At 31.6% G+C, this 26569-nt stretch overlaps 1 protein-coding gene across 1 annotated transcript; it reads right to left on the reverse strand.

Moving 5' to 3' along the window:
• Window positions 1–2: 2 nt before the first annotated feature.
• Window positions 3–26569, reverse strand: LOC111691711. Its single transcript, XM_023454949.1, has 4 exons — window positions 26332–26569; window positions 562–819; window positions 69–195; window positions 3–21 (listed from the first exon to the last, which is right to left on the reverse strand). The coding sequence occupies exons 1-4, from the start codon at window positions 26390–26392 to the stop codon at window positions 3–5; spliced, it is 465 nt and encodes a 154-aa protein (XP_023310717.1). The 5' UTR covers window positions 26393–26569.

Below are 26569 nucleotides of genomic sequence, written 5' to 3' on the forward strand. Positions count from 1 at the left end.
TATTAGTGGGGAGTATTATTCCTTTGGCAGTAGTAACCTCCAGTATGTTATTGTTCTCGAGCTTTTGCTGCTTCCGTCGGTTCTTTCTGTTCTTTCTTCTCCTTAATTTCCTTCTCCTTTTCTTTTTGATATTTGTATTTGGTTCAGTTTGGTTGCTAGACGACTGTGATGAGGATTCTGTTGTAAGCGCCAATGCTGGAAAGACAAGGTTTTGTTGTTAAATGGTGGTACAACTAAAGTTGGGGTTTGCTGGAGGTAAGGAGAAAGGACACAGCGTTACATAATTGCTAAATTATCAAGTTTCATATTATTCTGTGACATTTTTGGTCATCTCTTGTTTACTGTTAGAAATCCAATAAACTCATATTAACGTATCTGCAATGAGAAGGACTGTGTTCGTATCCATGTGAAAATATACATGATGTTAAAAAAGCGAAGAATTAAAAAAACAATTGTAATAATTTTAAAATATCCTACTGCAGTGGGAAACAGTTATATAGGAAGTTAACGAAGGAGGCCTATTTTCGTTATTACTTGGTGCATTATATAAAACATTATTACCTTTATGCTGAATTGCTTTTCTTCTAGATTTTCTGCGTTTCTTTATTCGTCTTGTGACTGCCGCCTTTCCATGTACTGTGACATTTACTGAATTCAAAACTCCATTGTCATTGACATCTAACGTTTTGTATACTAACAAGTTGTTAGTATTTCTAACTGTAGTATTGGTAACATTCTTCAGGTCATAGTCGAACTGACCCACGTTTGTAGCGCTCTTGAAAGATGTGTCATTTTGAAGACCAGATACTAACGGAATCTCTGAAAAATACATATTAATGAGAAAATATGTGAACAGAAATCTTTCAACTAAAAAAATCGCCAATGGAGATCAAAAGCTGGTAATGTTACTTTTAAAAAATATTTGTAATAAATATTGAAAAGCTGTTTCAGTCGTACAGAAGTAGACTAAATATAGAATATTATTCAGCAATTTCGAACACATAAAGCAACGGATGCACGCAAAGAGAATATACTCTTGCTTGACCTATTTAATTTTAATTCTTATTGTACTTTTATTACTACAGTCTAATTAGATCATAAAACCTGAAAACTTGAAAAAATTATTATGAGACATTTTATTGCACTTTATGGCGTGAATATCCCATGGCGTGAATATCAAAAAAGTAACATGAAAGAAGTGACTCTAAGTTGGCAAATTGCAAATACGTGTTTTTTCACTCTTTACTACCTACGAAAATCCAGACGACATATCGGAATATTCGTTATTTCATGTTGTAGGCAATTAAATTACCTACAATTTAGGGTACCTAGAGTCATTCTTCACTAATTTGTTAACTGTAAAATAAAGGCCGAACGCGGAAATATCAGTTTTCGAAAATTGCTCGTTATTATTGTAAAAAGCCATGGATATTGATGAAATTTATGGTAAAGACGGTCAATCCAACTACATCGCCGATTCAATTGACCGTGAAATTGTTGCTCCAGGTATTAATTTCGTTCGTTTTTTATTTGCAATTAACGGTTTAATTACTAAACGTTAATTTTAGAAGTTAATATTGTAGATATAGGTTCTAATTGATAAAAAAAATCAAAAAGTTGAAGTTAAGTTGCCTTTTACAACTAAGTAAAGTAAGTAAAGTAGGACGCAAAAACCGCTCGGTAATTCTCTCTTTTTGTATTAAATAGAACTTATTTTTACGGTAAAAAAAGAGAAATCACCTACGCCTCTTTGTTATGATCAAAATAAAACTGTTAAATCGCTTTTTCGGAGAAAAAATCAGTATAAAAACCAATGAATTTCACAGCCACACAAAAAGGAAAAGTAGTCTGTACTTTTCATGCGACATATGTTATCTGTAGTATTTTTGCGTCCTGATCACGGATCCAGTGTCAGAATTGAGCTATCACATCAAGGAATTTACTAATCTCAAAAAACAGATCAAAAATAGCAAAAATTCACGAAAGTGCTAGAAAACTAAAAAAAAAATTTTTCTATATTCAAATATTCATTTATATAGTTAAGACCCCGCCGAACGTGAATTAGCGGTCAGAATTGATGGTTCTTTTTGTAACCTCAAAAAAACGGGTCTGCTGCAATTCTGTTATTATTTGAAAATTTGGTCGGCCATTTTGGGTCCGCCATCTTGAATTTTGCAAAATTGAGCCCGGATCCGTAGTTAGCGACCCCGAAAACCCCCGTATACCAAATTTGCTGCGATTCTGTTATTTTTTTTTTTAATTTGGTCGGCCATTTTGGATTCGCCATCTTGAATTTTGCAAAATTGACCTCGTATCCGTGATCAGCGACCCAGAAAACCCCCGTATACCAAATTTGGCGCGAATCTGTTTGAAAATTCGTGATCTGACTTTAATTGACCCGTTTTTTTGAGGTTAGAAAAATAACCATTAATGCTGACCGCGGATTCACGTTGGGCGGGGTCTTAACTATATTAATGAATATTTGAATATAGAAAAAAAAAATGTTTGTATTTTTCCTAGCACTTTTTCATGAATTTTTGCTATTTTTACCGGTTTTTTGAGATTAGCAAATTCTTGTGATGTAATAGCTCAATTCTGACACCGGATTTGTGACCAGGAGGCAAAAATACTATAGATAACATGAAAAGTATAGACTAATTTTCTTTTTTTGTGTGGCTGTGTTTTTCATGAGATTTAAAATTGAACAATTCTACAATTTACATTTTTTATGTGCTAACAAGTACAAGTTTAAGCGGTTTATAATACATATTTTTAAAAGTATTACGTTTTGATTGAAACAATTTTTTTAATTCCAAAAAATGACGTATTTTTGAAAATAACTTTAAAAATAAAAAGATACGAAAAATATTCAAGAGTACAAAAGTTTAGATTTCACCTAATATTTTGTTTTTTTTTATTTGTGTAGGATACATTAACAGAGATGTCGTTGCTAGAAGTTTGCAGTTGAGGGCGAAGGTCATGTTTTTCAAACCCTTTAACTTTAAAAATCTCAAAAATAACGCGTTACAAAATATTCAATTTTACAGTACTTTCAGCTGTCGAAATTTTCCGTAAAATCGTTTTTGGAAGTTATCGTTAAAAAACCAACGGTACCTTACCGCCAATAATAGATGAAGACGAGGAGGAAGAAAACGACAGTGGCGATGATGCAGGTACATAACTATTTTAATATACAACTATTTTATCTATACATAAATTTATTTTAACAATAAAACATTTGTTTATTATACCTATACATAGAATACTTTCACTGTTTCCCTTTAATATTTTAATAATTCTACTTATCAACTTTAAATGTATAAAATTGTTTTTATTTGTATAATGAAGGCTGATTTTTAAGAAACCCAGTGATGTGATAAACACTATAGAAGGGCACTATAATTAATTTTAGATAATTTAAAAGCAATTTTTTTATATTTTGTCATTGGGGGTGGTTTATAAGGGTTAAAACGATGGGATAAATTATAAATTATTTTATAAACAAGTAAAAGANAGAAAAATATGACATTTTTCGAATTTTTTTAACATAATTGTGTCGCCAAAAGTTAAGCCCACGTTTTTTTTATGCGCATAGAAAAATTTTCATTTCTAGTGATATTTGAAAGTCAAAAAGCCAAAGGAGTGTGCCACCTACTGTTAGGATGAGAAAAACCGAAAGCTATTTACGTGAAGAAACGGATACAAAAAAATAATGATTTTAAGCTCGGACTGGAATTTTACAGAATATGTTTTCTTACAAGTCAAACAAACCTACATCTACAGTAGGTATCTCTGATTCTAATAAATCGGTAAGTATTTAGGAACATTTGCGGAAATATTTGAAATCGTAAATTATAAATAATGATAATTAACAACTTATTACCTAAACAAGTTCTCTGATCTGCGGCTAAAGCAAACCCAGTAAGACAGGAGCATTTTATTTTGCCTTTAGGGTTACAGATGTGTGTACATCCACCTTTCCTTTTACGACACCTATTGCTACGTTTGAAAGGAGTTCTATAATTAGTATCGTTTCCAATACTTATATGAAGAGTAACTAAAAAAACAAGAATAAGTAATGGAAATGGCTGTGATTTGAAAGAAATGATATACAAATGTTAAATAATATAATACCTTCAAAAGAAATGATCAATTTGTAATAAGAAAAATATGTATCTCACTATTGTTGTGTAGCGTTGTTATCTTTGATGTTGCCGGTATAGGAGCCACTAAATTTGCTATATTCATTCTATCCATGTTGGTTTTGTTGGAATGCATTATTCTGAACTCATCAAAATTGTCCTCAGGATTTTCATTTAACTTTCGAATGAGCTCGTTTATGGTGGAATTCGAATTTGTATTAGTGGGGAGTATTATTCCTTTGGCAGTAGTTACCTCCAGTATGTTATTGTTTTCGAGCTTTTGCTGCTTCCGTCGGTTCTTTCTGTTCTTTCTTCTCCTTAATTTCCTTCTCCTTTTCTTTTTGATATTTGTATTTGGTTCAGTTTGGTTGCTAGACGACTGTGATGAGGATTCTGTTGTAAGCGCCAATGCTGGAAAGACAAGGTTTTGTTGTTAAATGGTGGTACAACTAAAGTTGGGGTTTGCTGGAGGTAAGGAGAAAGGACACTGCGTTACATAATTGCTAAATTATCAAGTTTCATATTATTCTGTGACATTTTTGATCATCTCTTGTTTACTGTTAGAAATTCCAATATTCCAATAAACTCATATTAACGTATCTGCAATGAGAAGGACTGTGTTCGTATCCATGTGAAAATATACATGATGTTAAAAAAGCGAAGAATTAAAAAAACAATTGTAATAATTTTAAAATATCCTACTGCAGTGGGAAACAGTTATATAGGAAGTTAACGAAGGAGGCCTATTTTCGTTATTACTTGGTGCATTATATAAAACATTATTACCTTTATGCTGAATTGCTTTTCTTCTAGATTTTCTGCGTTTCTTTATTCGTCTTGTGACTGCCGCCTTTCCATGTACTGTGACATTTACTGAATTCAAAACTCCATTGTCATTGACATCTAACGTTTTGTATACTAACGAGTTGTTAGTATTTCTAACTGTAGTATTGGTAACATTCTTCAGGTCATAGTCGAACTGACCCACGTTTGTAGCGCTCTTGAAAGATGTGTCATTTTGAAGACCTGATACTAACGGAATCTCTGAAAGATACATATTAATGAGAAAATATGTGAACAGAAATCTTTCAAGTTTGGATTCTAGATACCATTTATTATATTGTAATAATGTTATAGATGGGGCAGGCTCCCCTGCATTTTTTACATTTAAGTTTAGTGTTATATCTCAATTTAAATTACCTAACTAAAAAAATCGCCAATGGAGATCAAAAGCTGGTAATGTTACTTTTAAAAAATATTACGTAATAAATATTGAAAAGCTGTTTCAGTCGTACAGAAGTAGACTAAATATAGAATATTATTCAGCAATTTCGAACACATAAAGCAACGGATGCACGCAAAGAGAATATACTCTTGCTTGACCTATTTAATTTTAATTCCTATTGTACTTTTATTACTACAGTCTAATTAGATCATAAAACCTGAAAACTTGAAAAAATTATTATGAGACATTTTATTGCACTTAATGGCGGGTGAAAGATACATAGAATGATGAATATCAAAAAAGTAAGACGAAAGAAGTGACTCTAAGTTGGCAAATTGCAAATACGTGTTTTTTCACTTTTTTTTACTACCTACGAAAATCCAGACGACATATCGGAATATTAGTTATTTCATGTTGTAGGCAATTAAATTACCTACAATTTAGGGTACCTAGAGTCATTCTTCACTAATTTGTTAACAGTAAAATAAAGGCCGAACGCGGAAATATCAGTTTTCGAAAATTGCTCATTATTATTGTAAAAAGCGATGGATATTGATGAAAATGGTAAAGACGGTCAATCCAATGACCAACATCGCCGATTCAATTGACCGTGAAATTGTTGCTCCAGGTATTAATTTCGTTCGTTTTTTTTTTTGCAACAAATGATTTAATTACTAAACGTTAATTTTAGTAGTTAATATTGTAGATAAAAAAAAAAAAAAATCAAAAAGTTGAAGTTAAGTTGCCTTTTACAACTAAGTAAAGTAAGTAAAGTAGGGCGTAGGCAAAAACCGCTCGGTAATTCTCTCTTTTTGCAATAAATAGAGCTTATTTTACGGTAAAAAAAGAGAAATCACCTACGCCTCTTTGTTATGATCAAAATAAAACTGTTAAATCGCTTTTTCGGAAAAAAATCAATATAAAAACATGAATGACTGTGATGAATTTCACAGCCACACAAAAACGAAAAGTAGTCTGTACTTTTCATGCGACATATGTTATCAGTAGTATTTTTGCCTCCTGATCACGAATCCAGTGTCAGAATTGAGTTATCACATCACAGGAATTTCCTAACCTCAAAAAACAGGTCAAAAATACACGAAAAAGTGCTAGGAAAACTAGAAATTTTTTTTCTATATTCAAATATTCATTTATATAGTTAAGACCCCGCCGAACGCGAATTAGCGGTCAGAATTGATATTTCTTTTTCTAACCTCAAAAAACGGGTCAATTAAGGTCAGATATCACGAATTTTAAAAAAATTACAAATTCGCGCCAAATTTGGTATATGGCGGTTTTCGGGGTCGCTGACTACGGATTCGGGCTCAATTTTGCAAAATTCAAGATGGCGGACCCAAAATGGCCGACCAAATTTTCAAAAAATAACAGATTCGCATCAAATTTGGTATAAGGGGATTTTCGGGGTCGCTGATCACGAATTCGAGGTCAATTTTGCAAAATTCAAGATGGCGGCCGACCAAATTTTCAAAAATAACACATTCGCTCCGAATTTGGTATACGAGGGTTTTCGAGGTCACTGATCACGAATACGCGATCAGATTTACAAAATTCAACCCGTGAATAGATCTTTTACGGATATAGCCGAAAAAAGTAAATTAACACATGATTGGATTCTCAGGTTATAAAGTAAAATATTACAAAATGAGTTTTGCAATTCTGACCTCGAATACGTAATCAGCGACCTCGAAAACCTCCGTATACCAAATCTGCTGCAATTCTGTTATTATTTGAAATTTTGGTCGGCCATTTTGGGTCCGCCATCTTGAATTTTGCAAAATTGAGCCCGGATCCGTAGTCAGCGACCCCGAAAACCCCCGTATACCAAATTTACTGCGATTCTGTTATTTTTTTTAAATTTGGTCGGCCATTTTGGATTCGCCATCTTGAATTTTGCAAAATTAACCTAGGATCCGTGATCAGCGACCCAGAAAACCCTGACTTTAATTGACCCGTTTTTTTGTGGTTAGAAAAAGAACCATTAATGCTGACCGCCGATTCACGTTGGGCGGGGTCTTAATAACTATATAAATGAACATTTGAATATAGAAAAAAAAATGTTTGTATTTTTCCTAGCACTTTTTCATGAATTTTTGCTATTTTTTACCTGTTTTTTTTGAGATTAGCAAATTCCTGTGATGTGATAGCTCAATTCTGACACCGGATTCGTGACCAGGAGGCAGAAATACTATGGATAACATAATATGTCGCATGAAAAGTACAGACTATTTTTCTTTTTTGTGTGGCTGTGTTTTTCATGAGATTTAAAATTGAACAATTCTACAATTTACATTTTTTATGTGCTGACAAGTACAAGTTTAAGCGGTTTATAATACATATTTTTAAAAGTATTACGTTTTGATTGAAACAATTTTTTTTAATTCCAAAAAATGACGTATTTTTGAAAATAACTTTAAAAATAAAAAAGATACGAAAAATATTCAAGAGTACAAATGTTTAGATTTTTTTTCACCTAATATATTGGTTTTTTTTATTTGTGTAGGATACATTAACAGAGATGTCGCTGCTAGAAGTTTGCAGTTGAGGGCGAAGGTCATGTTTTTCAAACCCTTTAACTTCAAATATCTCAAAAATAACGCGTTACAAAAATATTCAATTTTACAGTACTTTTCGCTGTCGAAATTTTCCGTAAAATCGTTTTTGGAAGTTATCGTTAAAAAACCAACGGTGCCTTACCGCCAATAATAGATGAAGACGAGGAGGAAGAAAACGACAGTGGCGATGATGCAGGTACATAACTATTTTAATCTACAACAATTTTATGTATACATAAATTTATTTTAACAATAAAACATTTGTTTACTATACCTATACATAGAATACTTTCACTGTTTCCCTTTAATATTTTAATAATTCTACTTATCAACTTTAAATGTATAAAATTGTTTTTATTTGTATAATGAAGGGTGATTTTTAAGAAANCATTAAGGGTGGTTTTTACTTTATAAACTTTATAAAAATAATAAAATGTAAATAACCCACAATATAAAACAATATTTATTCTATATATTAAGATATGATTTTAGTCTATATACACCTCTTTTTATATTTATTCAGTGGTTTTCATCCTCTAAAAGTAAGAAACGCATATCGAACATATATAAATTTTCATCTATAGGGTGAAATAAACTTAATCCAAATTTTCTTAAAAATCGGATCTATCCGAAACTATTCGGAGGTTTTACCCTATATTTCTCTTCGTTCCCTGGACTATTTATTTTACAGTGAAATATGGCTTTAGATACCTTAAATTGTACGTAATTTGATTTCCTATAACATAAAATAACTACCTAATTTTCCTATAGGTAGTCTGAATTTTCGTGGGTAGTAAAAAAAGTGAAAAAACAAATAAATTTGACACTTTTTTTTGAAATTTGCCAACATAGCGTCACTTCTTTCGTGTTACTTTTTTGGTATCATCATTCTACATACCCTTCCTCGTCATAAAATGTATACTAATAATTTTTTCACGTTCAAACTCCAATTCGACTGGATATGGAGTATATGTGTAAAGCATATCTATGGCAAAGAAAACCTCCAGGGCCGGTTCTAGGTAAAAACCAAAACAAAATTTATAAAAACAGTGAATAAACACATCAAATAGCCTAGATAATTAGAAATATTAACATGAGAGATTATTTTTATTAAATCAATTGAAAATAGAGGTGAATGGTATTAAAATTAAATTTTGGCGACATATACAAGAGTGTTCATACTAAAATTAATTATAAATTATAAAGTTCGACTCATTTTATGAAGGATTTTTAAATTTTGCAGGTTCTGTTCTACTTCTGAGAATTAAATATTGTTAAATATCATTTATAAGGTTGGACATTAAAGTTCGTCTAAAATATAACCTACAACAAACATAATTAACTGTGGTTTAATGTTTTTAAAGGTTAAGTCATAATAATTTATTACATTACTAACTTTGACACAGATAATTCTTGGCCTACATGTTTTATTTTTTTGATTGAAGTATTTATTGCATTTTACACAGTTACCTGTATTTAATAGTATACGAGTATTACATACCGAGGTGGGAAGTGTTTCATTCTTGTCGAGAGAAAATGATGGTTTGATGAACCATTTCTCGAAACAATGTATACTATTTTATTTACAACCATGCTTTTTAAATGCAAGTGACGATTTTTGGTAAAAATAGTATATTACGTAATAAGTGTTGTAAAAAGCATTTTACGCACGAATGAAAAAGTTAATGAGTTAATAAGTTATAAGCAATTCTATGAGTGCGTAATTGCATTACACCACGTATTACGTACTATACTTTACCTACGACCACTACTTTAAATACTTAAAAACACACCGTCTGCGATCAATGCAAGATTCCTATTACGTCGTACGGTAAAAAAAATCGCACAGCTTGGTAAAAAAATCGTACAGTTTTCCTAGCAACCCCCTAGCAACGGTCAATACAAACAGTATTGTATTGACCGTTGCTAGGAAAACTGTGCGATTTTTTTACCGTACGTAATAGGAATCTTACATTGATCGCAGACGGTGTGTTTTTAAGTATTTACAGTAGTGGTCGTAGGTAAAAATAATTACGTAGGAAATTAACAAAGTAAGATCACTGTATAACAAAATTTCAGATAAAAAAACGTCAAGTTGGCATTTTGATAGTGGTACTATGGTTTTGATTATGGCACTAAAAAAGTCGAACATACAAACAAAAAAAGTGTTTTGGAAGACAATCAGCGATTCAGGAGAAATTATTTGTACTCCTCCTTAATTGAGAGAAGCCGCTGAAAGTTTGGAAATAGAGGCATATTTTAGTGAAATGGCCAAAATCAAAAAGCCGTCAACTCTTTGGTCCATTTACTCAATGTTACGTACTACTTTAAATATTAAAGACAAAGTGGATATCTCCAAATTTAGTTATTGGCATTTTTGAAACAACAAAATCTAGGATGTGTATCCAAAAAGTCAAGCACTTTCTCAAGTGAGAACATTGCGACGTTTTTGAAGAATGCTCCTGATGACATGCTACCTTTAAAGGTTGCACTCATAATTGGTGTAACAGGTGCATGTCGAAGTGGTGAATTGTATAAAATGAAATTGACTGATGTTAATATCGTGGAAAATAAAGTTCACATTGAAATTTCAACATCAAAAACCCACCAGTCAAGACTATTTATAGTGAGTAATGAAGAATGAGTAACGTTAATTAAAACAAATGTTGCACATCGTTTACACGTTCTAAATGAAAACTTCTGTTTACAATTAAGATTCGGTAAAATCACTCGCCAGTCATTTGGCCACAATTCGATAAGTTAATTTCCCAAAAAAATTGCAGTGTTTTTAAAGCTTCCGCATTGTGAAACGAAGAACTACACTATCGGTAAAAAGCGGTGGTGACATTCTCCAGTCGAAGAGATTAAGGGAATGGAAATCTTCTACCGTAGCGGAAGAATACGTCGATAGAAACGATTAATGACGTCATCAATTATATATTTTCCAGAAACATACCCAAATTTTTTCCTGTTAAAAAGCTCTCTTTTTTCTAATAAATTATTAATTAAGGAAATTAGAGAAATTTTTCTGTGTTGCTTCTCGCTTAAAACTTATAAGCAATATCGTCCTAGAGTCTCAAAAGAAATACCACCTAAAAATCACATTAGCGATGGAAGGATCAAGTACTTAGTCGTTGGAAAATAATTGAATTTTCGTTGTTTAAAGTGCTTAAATGTCACAAAATACAAACGTATAACTTTTGTGCTTACAAAATGTTTTCTCATTCAGAAAAAGTTGATATGTTGCTAATTTACGGGGTCACAAAAAAAATCAAGAAGAGCTGTAGAGTTATATCGAAAAAGATATCCAGTATCCAGAGCGCCTTTTTCTGATCATAGAACCTTTACAAGATTGGAGGCGACTTTGCTACGAAATGAAGACGCATTTTCTGTTCGGAAAAATCAAATAATTGACCGAAGGGTAAGAAACAATGTTAATACAGCTAGACTGTTGCAGTATTTCGAACAAAATCCACGAAATTCTATACGGCAGGCTAGCCGGGAATTTAATTTGGATAAATCAGCCGTTCAACGAATTTTAAAAACTACAAAATTCACAATTTGGAGTATTTGCCTGAGCGTCACATTGAAAACAGATATAATTTTATAGCTCAAATTGTAATAAATGTGGAAACTGTTGATCAGAACATTTTTCGGCACGTTCTTTGGACGGACGAAAGTCGGTTTGTCAGTAATGGTTTCCCAAACAGGCGCAACGAACACTAATGGTCCATTGAAAATCCCCACATTGTAAATCCATTCCAAAACCAAGGCCATTTTGGAGTAAATGTATGGTGCGGCATCATCGGTAGGCATTTAATTGGGTCTTATTTTTATGAACAGCATTAGTTACCTAAATTTTCTACGAGAAGAACTTCCTGCACTTTTGGAGAATGTGCCCTTGCAGCTAAGGAGAAACCTATGGCTTCAGCATGACGACGCACAGTGGGACGAAACGTCACTGTTGCATTCAAATTACTCTACACCCCACATAGTTCAACTGTTTTGAGTGATTTTTTTTTCAAAATGTTCGTCTTGAATGTCTCTATCGATCCCTCATTTGGGATTTTTGATTTCGGTCTTAATTTTTTTGAAAATTGACTCCAAAATGTGATTTTTATGAAAAAAAAATGATTTTCGGTGCAAATGTGGTCCTACATGGCGCAAGTTGATGTTTTTCGAAATTTTTTTCAGTTGAAAATCTTCGTTTTGATAAATACTACAAAACTGCGTGAAAGTCGGGAGAAAAATTTTTTATATTCGAAAAAACGGTCATAATGTTCTAAAAATTTTCGTGGAGAAGCGATTTTTTAATTTGAAATTTCGCAACCTGGGGAAAAATTAAATGAACTAAAAGTTGTTTAGAATCACTCGAGGAATACTAAAAAAAATTTCAGAATTTTTGGACACGTTTTGGGACATTCAAAAAATGTCCAAATCCAAAAATTTTGAAATATATAGGGCGATATTGCTTATAACTTTTAAACGGGAAGTAATACAGAAAAATTTCTCTAATAAAAGTTTATTAGAAAAAAGAGAGCTTTTTAACAGGAAAAAATTTGGGTATGTTTCTGTAAAAAATATAATTGATGACGTCTAGTCGTTTCTGTCAAATCCAAAAGATAATAATAGTTTCGATTGAAAATGGAGCTTACCTCGTCCCATTTAACACTACGTGTCCCAAATTTTATTTAAATCAAATTTACTATCGAGTTTGAGACACCCTGTACAATAAGATATCTTTTGAAACAAACATTTTCGTTATTTAATGAATGTTGACGAGTACTTGGGTTAAAAGTGATATTTGCCTGGGTAGATAGTAATCACTTTCCACCCTGGTAAATGTCACTTTCCATCTGGATATAAATATGTCAAAATCAGAAATATATTTCTTTCAAACTTACTGTAAGTTTGAAATATCAACATTACATATATGGTTGTAAATAACATATTTTTAAGTATTTTTGTACTAAGTCAAGCTGACTTCAGTTTGTTTTTTCTCAGGTTGCTGTACAGGGTGGTTGATTTTCGATAGTTTTATAGGGTACAGCCAAAACGGTGATAGATACAAAAAATCGATATCGATGTCCCGTCCTCTTTTTTTGAGTTTACTTCGCTGGTACCAAAAGGTCTTGGCTAACTTGATTAGTTTTACATATACAGGTTTTTTTTTTTAAAATGGCCCATTTACATTAACCTCTCTATCTCCGTTGTCATTCAATTTAGAAGAAAAAAGTTTGCACATTATTTGTTCTATTTTTTATTAGGAAGCCATTGGCGTACTTAGATTTTTTACAAGTCGCACAGTTTCTCCGATATTACATAAACATAGGTTTTTTTAAATAGAACACTCTGTATTTGGCCATCCCGTTGAGTAGCATTTTTTTTTACCTTTTCAGCCATATATAATAATAGATACTTTTTATTTGCCTAAATGAAGAAAAATGCAAAAATGTAGATATAGATATTATTTTTTCAGTTGGCCATGTTATTTATTATTCGTCTTTTGTTGTTTAATATTGACAGTTAGTTTATTTTTGACTGATTGACTTGTAAACGTCTATTACTTAGTTTTAATTTTGAAAAGTATAAAAACGGTGTACGAAAATCTTCACAAAGTGAAAAAAATTGTGACACAGCTTTAAACTTATATTTGGAGAGATACCCAGAACGTCATCAGCCAGAAGAGAGAATTTTTAGCCGACTCTATGATAACTTGTGTGAGTTTGGTTCTTTTCAAAAACCGAGAGCTAAATCTTATAATATACAGAATAGAGAAAATGATGAAATCAATACTTTAGCTTTTGTTGTCGCAAATCCCAATGTATCCAGCAGAGAAATTCAAAGAACGATAGGAATTGGTAAATTCAAAGCATTGAGAATTAATAAATAAACACAAGTTTCGACCATATACTATAAGAAAAGTCCACCATTTGCATCCAGGAGATGAAGAGAGACGCGTCATTTTCTGCCAATGGTTTTTGCAGCAAACTAACTCATGTATACCCCAATTTTTTTCAAAATGTTATTTGGACAGACGAGACTTTTATAAGCACCGAAGGTATATTCAACCGGCATAATGAGCGTTATTGGTCAGATGTGAATCCTCACCAAACTGTGGCCAGAATTCAACAAGGGCGGTTTGGTTTTCATGTATGGGTAACTCTTTTCCACAATAGAGTGTTAGCTTACGAAATGTACGATGAAAATCTTAGCGCTCAGAGATATGTGAGAATTTTACAAGAAAATATTATTGAACTGCTGGACGATATGCCATTAGCGCAACGATATAATATGTTCTTTGAGCATGATGGTGCGCGTCCACATAATTCCCACATAGTTAGAGAATTATTAAATCATAATTTCGGGGACAATTGGATCGGTACGTACGGACCAAACAGGTGGCCGCCTAGGTCACCAGACCTAACCCCTATAGAATTTTATTTTTGGGAGGATCTTAAAGACAAGATTTATAAGTATAGAGCTAATAATGTCGAGGAGCTAAGGGAACATTTTGAAAACTATATTCAGCGGGTGTCAAATATCCACATTTACAATGCGACCCGCTCCATTGCCAAACGTTGTCAGTTATGTATCAACGAAAATGGCCGACAATTCGAGCACTTGCTGTGACTTTGTTATGTCATTTTCGTTTTATTGTTTCTCTCATTTTATAGTTGTTATTTTTGTTTAGTTTATGTTTAGATAATAATTATAAGTGTACCTATAATTAAACCTACTAAGTAAAGATAAATGGATAATCTAATTTATTTTTTCTTTTAATTTTTTAGTCTAAGTTAGGTGCTTAATATAAAAATAATAATAGAAAACGAAGAGACCAATACTAAATAAATCTCATGGGCAACTGAAAAAATATCTATACATTTTTGCATTTTTCTTCATTTAGGCAAATAAAAAGTATCTATTATTATATATGGCTGAAAAGGTAAAAAAAAATGCTACTCAACGGGATGGCCAAATACAGGGTGTTCTATTTAAAAAAACCTATGTTTATGTAATATCGGAAAAACTGTACGATTTGTAAAAAATCTGAGTACGCCACTGGCTTCCTAATAAAAAATAGAACAAATAATGTGCACACTTTTTTCTTCTAAATTGAATGACAACGGAGATAGAGAGGTTAATGTAAATGGGCCATTTTTCAAAAAAACCCTGTATATCGTAAAACTAATCAAGTTAGCCAAGATCTTTTGGGACCAGCGAAGTAAACTCAAAAAAAGAGGACGGGACATCGATATCAGATTTTTTGTATCTATCACCGTTCTGGCTGTACCCTATAAAACTATCGAAAATCAACCACCCTGTACAACATATTTCGGTAGTATTTAAAAAACTATGATTTAAATATAAACAGTGTGCTTAAAAACCTGGTTTTGATTTACTCGGGATTTATGAAATTCACTTGAAACGCATTTACTTATAAGTCCTCGAAAATGAATTATAGTTGTGTTTATTTAGTCTATGAGGCACCAATCGATACAATAATGTCAATGAGAGTGAATCACTAGACGCTAATAACGTTAGACGTTTCCCTAATGGAAATTTTGCGTAGGCTGGTGATGTCTATACAAAATTATAAGTGGAACTGGTAATAAATTATCTATATTAGGCGGGTATAATTGGTACGTACAAACCTTTTAAAACAATGTTTTGTTTTATAACAAGCAAGTTGCTGTTCTGTAAACATATCGTCGTTGTTTTTCAATATCCATAAAATAAGTCTAGCCTTTTTCCATCAGCTCGATTGATGATTATCTTCTTAACGTTGCAAATCTCAAAAACGACATACGGAAAACTTTTCAGGTTTATTGTTACACGAGGTACCAAAAGTATGTGGTTGAGTAGAGTGTCAAACTTTCTGCGGGACCCTGTACTACATATTCTTTTATGGCAGTACCTTAGAGCAACAGATCTAAATGCCATTTATATTAATTGCGTATAGCTGCAAGAGAGAGACACGAATCTACATATTTATAAATATACGTAACGGGCATTTATTTTACCATACAAGCTAATTATCTTAATCAGTGCGTTTCCTTTGACAGAAGGCAAATTATTATTGATTTACCGACCGTTACTATCAACAGAGGATCTCTGTAATTACCCACAATTTAACTGATTTAAATGAAATCACTTGGGCGGTAACTTATTTTGAAGAGCAGGGCCGTATTCACATATACTCCAGTCGAAATAAATCATAAAACCTGAAAAGTCTGAAAAAATTATTATATTATTGCACTTTATGACGGGGAAGGGTATGTTGAATGAAATTATCGGAAAAGTAACTCAAAAGAAGTAACGATAAGTTGGCAAATTGCAAATAAGTTGCAAATTTACATGTTTCACTTTTTTTACTGTCCATGAAAATCTAGACGAGATATTGTAGTAGGGGAGCCCAAGAGGGGATTTTGGGAGTTACTCAAGCGCAGCAGATTAACACATGGGGGATACCTTGCACCCTGTTGAGACCTCCACCATATCTAAGTCCTCTATATAAGGCGGCGCGTGTAGGGCAGTCAATCAAAAAAGTAAAAAAATATCATAATCTGACGATTTGAGCGTGACGTAAGGCAGTCGGAAGGTCACAAAGTTGCAAAAAATAAAACGTCACCTCGACATTCTCGAGCACGGTCGATTTTTTTTATTTTGAAGGAAATAATTCAAGGATAACGGGAAAAATATAATCTGCCGATTTCCACAAGCCGAAGTAACAAAAATCGTTAGTTTAGCGCGTGCAGCTGCAGGGAAATACATGTTGTTTTGAAACTCCGTCAGGAAATTCCGGAAGGTGATTCTATGGATTAAAATAATAGCAGTTTTTTCGAATTGTCGATTGTTTGCAAGTTACAGCTTGTCGAAGTTAATTTTTATTTTTTTATTTAAATAACTTATTTAATTCATGTTCGATTAGTCTCTCATTTGGCACACCCACTAAGTAGATGAAGCTCTATTGGACCACTCAGAGAAAAGTTTCATTATGCGCCGCTATAGAGCACTTTACCTAGAACTCAAAATTTGTTTGGGTCTTAACTTTTTTCTCTTGCTAGACATCACAGAAATTTAAACATTATTGAAAGAGAAACAATGTCAGAAAAAAATATGTACTCTTTGTTCAAGCCGATAAATGTAACCGTTTACCAGGAAATCGATATTATTGTGTTATTAAAAATCAAATTTTTGATCATTCTTTCTGTAATTATGTACAGAGTGTCCCGAAATTAATGCAACGAAACTTGGTCATAGATTCTTAAGACAAATTTAGGGGACCCGTATTTTTTATTTTTGCTAATAAAACGATAAAAAACTAAAAATATCGTTTTTTATTAAATTCTGTATAGGATTTATATGTTGTTTAACTTATGTGTTATGACAGCAGAAATGGTTCTACAGTTCAGAGTATAATTTGTGCGAATGTATGTAGACATGTTGTATAATTTTATGTTCTGTGTGATTTTTGTTAAAATTGTTTTAATTGTTTTAGGATTTATACATTGTACCTTTTTTTAATAATAATATCAACTGTTTTACAATTCAAATTTAAACTGAAAATTGACATACCACATTTGTATGAATGTATGTAAACAGTGGTCAAATATCTATCTATCTATCTATTAACCTCGGCCATATTTTTTTATCTCTTATTTCTTTATCATTTGTAATTTTATCAGAGAAAGAGATTACCAAAAGTATATATTATATGTGTTTATATGTATTATAATTAAAAGAAATAGATTTATGTGTGCAGAAAATAAAATAAAAAACTTTTTTTACAAATTTCAACAAAATTTGTTATTTGTTTTTATTTGCATGTTATTTTCCGTGCTTTTTATTTGTCACATTCAGTGATTTAAAAAAAAAAAAAATGAAAAAAAAATTTTTTTTTTCAAACCGTCAGATTAAGAAAACCCCTCCAAATAATCGTCAGATTATGGATCAGCACGACCAGGGCATCAAGCTGAACCATCTATATGAAAATCTGATGCGCTCGAGTATTTCAAAATGGCGATTTTTTTTGGATTTTCAAAAAGCTGCCACGAGTTTGCGTCACATCCGAATCGTCAGTCTTTTGAATGGGAGCTTCGTTCGGGTTCACTTAACATCCCCTCTGAATATCTGACGCGCTAGAGTAAATTTTTTTTCCCCCATTTTTAACCTTTCCGTACGGCCGCCCCCACCATCCAAATCGGCAGATTAACATATCTCCATCATCGGAGACACGTAGAGCATATACACTATCAATATCTGACATGCCCGAGTATTTCCATGTGACTGTTTTTCTTTTACATTTTTGAAAGCCTGTAGACGCTTCCCCCACCGGTGACAGGGTATACATCATATAACCTTTTTTTCTTTCTACCATCTAATCTTCAAAATCCAATAGGTCCTCACGACGCTCGAGTAAATCCCTGTTTAGCATCGTGGGCTCCCCTACTATTGGAATAATAATTGTTTTATGTTGTGGGCAATTAAATTAGGACCTACAATTTAAGGTAACTGAAAACACTTTTCACCTGTAAAAATTGTTTCCTGCAGTTCTAAGAGCAATTGCACAATACAAAGCTGTAGCTGCAGAAAACACTGCTTGTAAGGTACGAAAATTTGCAAAAATTGCCATGGTCAATCGTGCGAAAACGTAGAGAGAACCTATAATCGAGAAACTGCAGATGATACCGAAGAATTTGCAGAAAGCATTTTAGAAAAGACAGATTTTTTACAAGACGAAGAAGATGGCGATGAATTCATTCCTGCCAAAAAACTATCAGTAAATTTTCAAAAACGTTCTTATTTTGTATACACAAAGTATTGCTCATAATTAGACGATCCTGAAAATTTCAACTCAATCCGTTGAGCGGTTTTCAAACTATATTATTTTTAAAATGCGAATACATAGGTATTTGTCTCAGCCGTGGTAATGCAATGACGTTACCGCATGGGACGGTCAGCCGGCTTGGCGCTACTTCCAGATGAGTTTCTGGTTACGTTTCAATAACCTGTAATATCTTATAAATATATTAATAATACAATATTTATTATGTATTTTATATAAATACTTAGTAGGTACCTATAGATATTTATATAATATTCGCAAAAAAAATCAACAATGGAAAACACAAGTGTATTTAAAGGAAACAAACGTATTTATTACATATCTAAATTACGCAGGGTAGTTTTGTTGCTTTCAAAATAAGTCATTTTTCAAATAAAAGATATTAAAAAAAACAAATCAAAGTAGAAACTAACAGACTATTTTAGATCCGCACGACAGAATTACGGTGACATTATTATTTTCTTAGGCATCTTCACACTAGGACTCTCACACTGGGGAACAATACAATATTTATTTATTTATTTATTTATTTATTTATTTATTTATTTAGAAGTTACAATATCCAACGGGACAAAGTCCCCATTATAGGATAAGGTAAAACAGAAAACCTTAACTAAATTTTAAAAGAAAAAGACAAACTAACATTAAATATAAAAATATAAATACTACATAACATAGAGCAAACAAAATATAAAATCCAGACAATCCATCACATTTGTAATTTTTTTCTGTTGTATGTCTTCCATATTGCTAACAAAATTCGGTATGTACTCAATCCAAACTTAACAGGCAACTAAAAACTAAAACTTGAGTACTCGATTGCCTGAGGACACACGCATCACGCAAGTATGCGGCATCAATTTCCCATGCGGTGATGTCACACCCGCTGGTTCAGCGGATACTCAGCGCACCAGTTTATGATTTTTTTGGATGACTTGCAGACGATATAAAATTCAAATTTTTTTCAGAGAACTACCAATGTAAAATTTTTTGAAAATAAAAGTTTAATCATTTCTTTAATTGTCTCTAAAATCCCGTTCCGATACGTCCAATAGTTAGTTAACAATTAACCTTATAAAAAAGTTATATTGGGAATAAAGAGGCGTAGGTGATTTCTATTTTTTATAAAATTACCGTAAAAATAAGCTCTATTTAATGCAAAAAGAGCGAATTCCCGAGAGGCTTTTGCCTGACCCTGTAACAATTTGTTTATAACGCTGTTTTGCACGTCCTATTTGTTAGTTGTAAAGAGCAACTTAATTTCAACTTTTTGAAATTATTATTTTTCGATACGTTTCTATGGATCAATTTGAACCTATATCTATACGAAATTAACTTCCAAAATTAACGTTTGGTAATTAAACAATTAGTTGCAAAGAAACGAACGAAATTAATTAACAAATTGCTGGAGCTACAATTTCACGGTCAATTGAATCAGCCTTTGGCACACATGTTGATCTTTGGTTTGATCGTCTTTACCATAAATTTCATCAGCATCCATCGCCTTTTGCAATAATAATGTGCAATATTCGAGTTATTTTACAGTTAACAAATATGTGAAAAGTGACTTCAGGCACCTTAAATTGTAGATAATTTAATTGCCTACAACATAAAACAATTAATTTCCCGATATGTCGTATAGATTTTTGCAACTTTTTTGCAATTTGCCAACTTAGCGTCAGTTTTTTCGAGTTACTTTTTTATATTATTCTACATACCCTTCCCCGACATAAAATGCAATAAAATGTCTACTAATATTTGTTTCACGTTCATACTTTAATTCGACTTGAGTAATAAGAACATTAAGAACTGCATTTTGAGAAAAAATTTAAATGACTTTTTATAGCATTGATGTGTCAATGATTCAATATGCATAAGTGTAAAAGTGTTTTGTTTTATTAAATATTGTCAAGTAGTTGAAGACGAATTATGATATTAGTTACGCCCGTGGTGGATGCCCTATGTCAAGAATAATATTTCATTTATTATTTTACGGGAATTTTGTATAAAATATTCATTAGATGTTAATTCGTTTCGGTGTGTAGGTTTTCACGGCCATTGTCCATTTAATTTGTTTCTTCCGGGTGTAACTGATTTTCTGTTATGTTTTGTTACTAATGCTGCTGGGTTCTTCCAATCTCTTTCGTCTTTCTCAGAACACCTATTCAAGAAGTTGCAGATTCGTCTTTGTGAACTAAATTTAGCAAATATAAACTGAAGAATTTTTAATAATTTGTATATTAAGACCGAGTAAAAATGAAGAGAAAAAAAGTATTTTTATAGGTAGTTATTGCAGTACTGACAGTACTGTAAAATTTCATGTTGTTTATTTTCCATCATCTTAACTTAATTTCTGCTTTATTTAACTGCTTTTTTTATTATTTTGTCTAACATTTAATTCAACAACAACTTCTAACAGCATTTTTTTATATTTTCAGACATACTCGAAAAAATATAATACATATCCTTTTCAATTTTAACACTGTATCTCGAAAACCAACTTGAGACCCCTGCTTTTTGGCTCAAAATGATAAGAGGAATATACCCCTGAAATCACGACGCGAACTTAAAAGACACACTGTGTAATTTTTGTTGTGGATAACAATAAAATTAAATAACTAAATACATATACTTTGCACATTTAATTTTGAATGAATATGTGTCGCACTATTTCTGTATTTATCAGTATTTTGCCCTTCCGAGGAAAAATCTTTTACGCCTCATTTTTTTCATCGTTATTAAAAATATAATTCGACACTGTATTCACATCAAAATAAATAACAAGTCGTTTAAAAACGTTTACAAAACTTCAATTGCTCGTCAGTGTAATATTTATTAATTCGACTCTTACGATTGAGATATATTATCTCTCTGGCCCACATTATAATTAATGAAATGTGAGAGTGCCCTTTGGATATAGAAAAAGTTAAACTTTCCATTGTACTCTGTAAAATAAGAGGATTAATAGTTCTAGGCCAGGAAATACAGAGTTGGACGCGGCTTTTTATTTCGGCAAGCTGAATTTATCACTATAGATGCTAAATATTATGTACAATAATACAGGGTGAGTCAGTTTTTTGTGGACAAACTTTAACAGGAGATAGAACACATGTTTTTAAAAAGAAAAGTTCCTATAAACATATGTCGTAGAAGGCTTCGTTTCCGAGATACAGGGTGTTGAATATAATTTTTTTTTCTCGAATTTTCATTATAACTTATAAACGAATGCTTAGATTTTTTTCATGTTTGGGAGATAATGCCTATTAATTAAGGGGCATAAAACAAGCGATAAGAATGTTCAAAAACTTGCACAGTGGCGGAGTGGAAGGGGTGCTCAACCCCTTTCTTAATCAGAACTTCTACGCCAATGACTATTTTTTTTAAACTGTTATTTTCATTATCTACATACAGTTTAACAAAAATAATGTCCCTTCTTCTGTTTCGAAATTCCTGTGCGTTTCCAAGTTATTTTGATTTTTAGTGTTTGATGTGGTACTAAATTAATTTATTTATTATCAATTATCGGCTAAATATTTAATTCTTTCAACGAAACCTACCTAAATATGGTTTGTTAAGGATTCTAAAAAGCCGAAATCTCTTATTCTTTATCTCTTTCCAATGCAGTCAAAATAAATATTTGTTATAGCAAGCCATACTCAAATACAAGACTTTTATAAGTTGAAATCTGTTTAGTACACTAATTTTAACACTCCTTATTTATTATGTGCTGCATAAATACTAATGTACTATAACTAAATTACAAAAAAAAAACATTGAATGAACATTGATGTTAATGTTTATGGAGAAATTTTTTGAATTTATAACAATATTTAATTAACAACTACTTAAAACTTTTTGGCAACTGCACAATAATGTATTGTATGTATGTAATGTAACAGATTTCAACTTATAAAAGTCTTGTATTTGAGTATATTTGAATATAACAAATATTTATTTTGAATGATATTGGAAAGAGATAAAGAATAAGACATTTCGGCTTTTTAGAATCCTTAACAAACCATATTTAGGTAGGTTTCGTTGAAAGAATTAAATATTTAGCCAATAGTTGATAATAAATAAATTACTTAATTTAGTACCACAACAAACACTAAAAATCAAAATAACTCGGAGACGCACAGGAAATTTGAAACAGAAGAAGGGACATTATTTTTGTTAAACTTTATGTAGATAATGAAAATAATAGTTTTTTAAAAAAATAGTCACTGGAGTAGAAGTTCTATTTAAGAAAGTGGTTGAGCTTGAGCACCCCCTCCACTCCGCCATTGTGTAAGTTTTTGAACATTCGTATCGCTTGTTTTATGCCCCTTAATTAATAGGCATTATCTCCCAAACATGAAAAAAATCTAAGCATTCGTTTATAAGTTATAATGAAAATTCGAGAAAAAAAAATTATATTCAACACCCTGTATCATGAAAACGAAGCCTTCTACGACATATGTTTATAGGAACTTTTCTTTTTTAAAAACATGTGTTCTATCTTCTGTTAATATCTACAAAAAACTGACTCACTCTGTATATTAGTTTCCACAGTCATAAAAATGGGCGGAAGATTGTTTGCAGGCTGGTTAATTGTATAATTTTTACGTAAATTCACGTTTTTTGCTTATAACTTTTTCCGTTCATTTCCACGAGAAAACAGTAAAGTACTTTTTTTTTCGTCTTCAAAAGACCTACAAAACTAGCCCTGGAGCGTATAAAAATATTGATTAGATCAAAAGTTATAAACAGAAGTTTATTTATGACTTTTGAATTAAACATTTATAAACTGCGTTATTATTACCAGAAAGTTTTGGCANAACAGATTTCAACTTATAAAAGTCTTGTATTTGAGTATATTTGAATATAACAAATATTTATTTTGAATGATATTGGAAAGAGATAAAGAATAAGAGATTTCGGCTTTTTAGAATCCTTAACAAACCATATTTAGGTAGGTTTCGTTGAAAGAATTAAATATTTAGCCGATAATTGATAATAAATAAATTACTTAATTTAGTACCACAACAAACACTAACAATCAAAATAACTCGGAAACAAACAGGAATTTCGAAACAGAAGAAGGGACATTATTTTTGTTACACTGTATGTGGATAATGAAAATTACAGTTTTTTTTTAAATAGTCATTGGAGTAGAATTTCTGTTTAAGAAAGGGGTTAAGCTTGAGCCACTGTGCAAGCTTTTGAACATTCTTATCGCTTGTTTTATGCCCCTTAATTAGTAGGCATTATCTACCTAACTTGGAAAAGATCTAAGTATTCGTTTATAAGTTATAACGAAAATTCGAGAAAAAGAAAATTATATTCGACACCCTGTATCATGGAAACGAAGCCTTCTACGACATATGTTTATAGGAACTTTTCTTTTTAAAAACATGTGTTCTATCTTCTGTTAAAGTTTATCTACAAAAAACTGACTCACTCTGTATATTAGTTTCCACAGTCATAAAAATAGGGGGAAGATTATTTGTAGGCTGGTTAATTGTATAATTTTTACGTAAATTCACATTTATAAACTGCGTTATTATTACCAGAACGTTTTGACATCGCATCCTCTCATTCCTTATCACTGTCTAATAACTCTCACGAAATCTGGAATCGGTACCTAAGTTGAATAGTTTGCAAGTTTTGGCCTTATAAATAAATTTACTAATTATTATTAGTCTGGACGATCCCGAACATCTTCCACAATCGCGCTGATTTTGTTCATGGTAGATTTCATAATAGCACATCGAAATCTATCATTTTTTTAAATTTCAAATTTGCAACCTGGAAAGTTCCTTTATTTCTTAGCCTTAGTTGCAAAATGAAATATACGACGCACGCACGTGATACAGTTGTACATATATTATTACATATTCGGAAAGCTTATGAAAAGAGCTTTAAGTTAAAAAAAAATGGTCAAGATTCGTTGAAAAACAACGGACTGTCAAATATATTATTATTCAAGCGAATTTCGCTTTTTTAACGGCATGAATATTATCGTTATTTTCTTCGGACTCGCTGTCGTTCGCTTCCTCCGCCCTTCCGCCCGCCGCGCCACGACTCGCCGAAAAAATCAAGCAACCCACTGACCTTTGACAATATTTCTTATGCACGTAACATATTACTTCCACAAATAAAATATATTTATCTGGAAAAGTACTCGGGTTGCCGGTTATGACAGTATATTTTTTTTGCCGCTACCAACCTAATTTGTTTAACAGGCCTTCAAATTTGATAGTTTGTACTCCGTTGTTTTTCAACGAATTTTAACGATTTTTTTTAACTTAAAGCTCTTTTCATAAGCTTTCGGAATATGTAATAATATATAATTATATCACAGGCGTGCGTCGTATATTTAATTTTGGAACTAGGACTAAAAAATAAAAAAACTTTCCAGGTTGCAGAAATTAAAAAATAATGATAGATTTCAATGTATTATTGAAAGATGCTCGGGATCGTCCAGACTAATAATTAGTTAATTTGTTTATAAGGCCATAACTTGTAAACTATTCAACTTACCGATTCCAGATTTCGTGTGAGTTATTAGACAGTGATAAGGAATGATGCCAAAACGTTATGGTAATAATAACGCAGTTTATAAATGTTTATGTAATTCAAAAATCATAAATAAACTTCTTCTGTTTATAACTTTTGATCTAATCAATATTTTTTGACGCTCGAGGGCAAGTTTTGTAGGTCTTTTGAAGTCGAAAAAAAGTACATTACTCTTTTCTTGTGGAAATGAACGGAAAAAAGTTATAAGCGAAAAACGTGAATTTACGTAAAAATTATACAATTAAGCAGCCTGTAAACAATCTTCCTAACTATGGAAACTAATATGTTATAGTACATAATAAGTAGCATCTATAGTGATAAATTAAACTTGCCGAAACAAAAAGTAGCGAAATGGTCATTTCCCGCTGTTTTTCCTGGCCTATTTCTGTATATTGACTTTACGTTTTTTAACATATTATCCCGGTACGTACTACATATTGATTTTATGAAAACAATTTTATTATAATAATTATAATAAACTCCGATTAAAACTATGATTATTTTTATTTTATTTATGTCAATACTGATTCGTCTTTGAGAAACAAAAGACGAAAATAAAAAATAAAGTAATGGGCTAGATGGGAACTATATCGAGAAACTTAACAAATGTTTGGCATTTAAAGTGACGACAACTAAAACTTTAGAGCAAATAAAAATTAGTTAATTTATCTTCAGGAAACAGTTTTTGAAAAAAGAACGGTATTTTTTTAAATGAGTGTTGAAATTATAAAAGTAAACTAAAGTAAACTAAATTTATATGTTATATATTTTAACCAAATAAAAGATTTTAAAACGTTATTGATTCATTTGAAATGTATTATTTATTAACAGATTTCCGTATTTATTTAATGATAAATCTATTTAATCCCGCACACGAGTCGAGTTCTTCAATATTCGTTATTAATAAATTAATAATTTTTAGAAACATATTAAAGCTTCGTTTGTATATTTTTTTAATAAATAGTAAAAGCAGATCGCACTTACCTAAAATACAAAGTAACAAGACCGTTATCCCACTGAAACTGATATTTAACGAGAACCGCATCTTTGCTTATTAGCAACTAACTGGATATTTGTATATTGTAAGCGGAAAATAAAGCCATGCTAATTCTTGGGACGCACTTTCTGGGGAGCCAGAAATTCATACTGAACTGGTCTACTCAAAGCTGCGAAGAATTTTAATAGGAGATGAATGAATTAAACACATAGTCGCCAGAGCGAA

Source organism: Anoplophora glabripennis, unplaced genomic scaffold (assembly GCF_000390285.2).
Source record: "Anoplophora glabripennis isolate ALB-LARVAE unplaced genomic scaffold, Agla_2.0 scaffold480, whole genome shotgun sequence".
NCBI lineage: Eukaryota > Metazoa > Arthropoda > Insecta > Coleoptera > Cerambycidae > Anoplophora > Anoplophora glabripennis.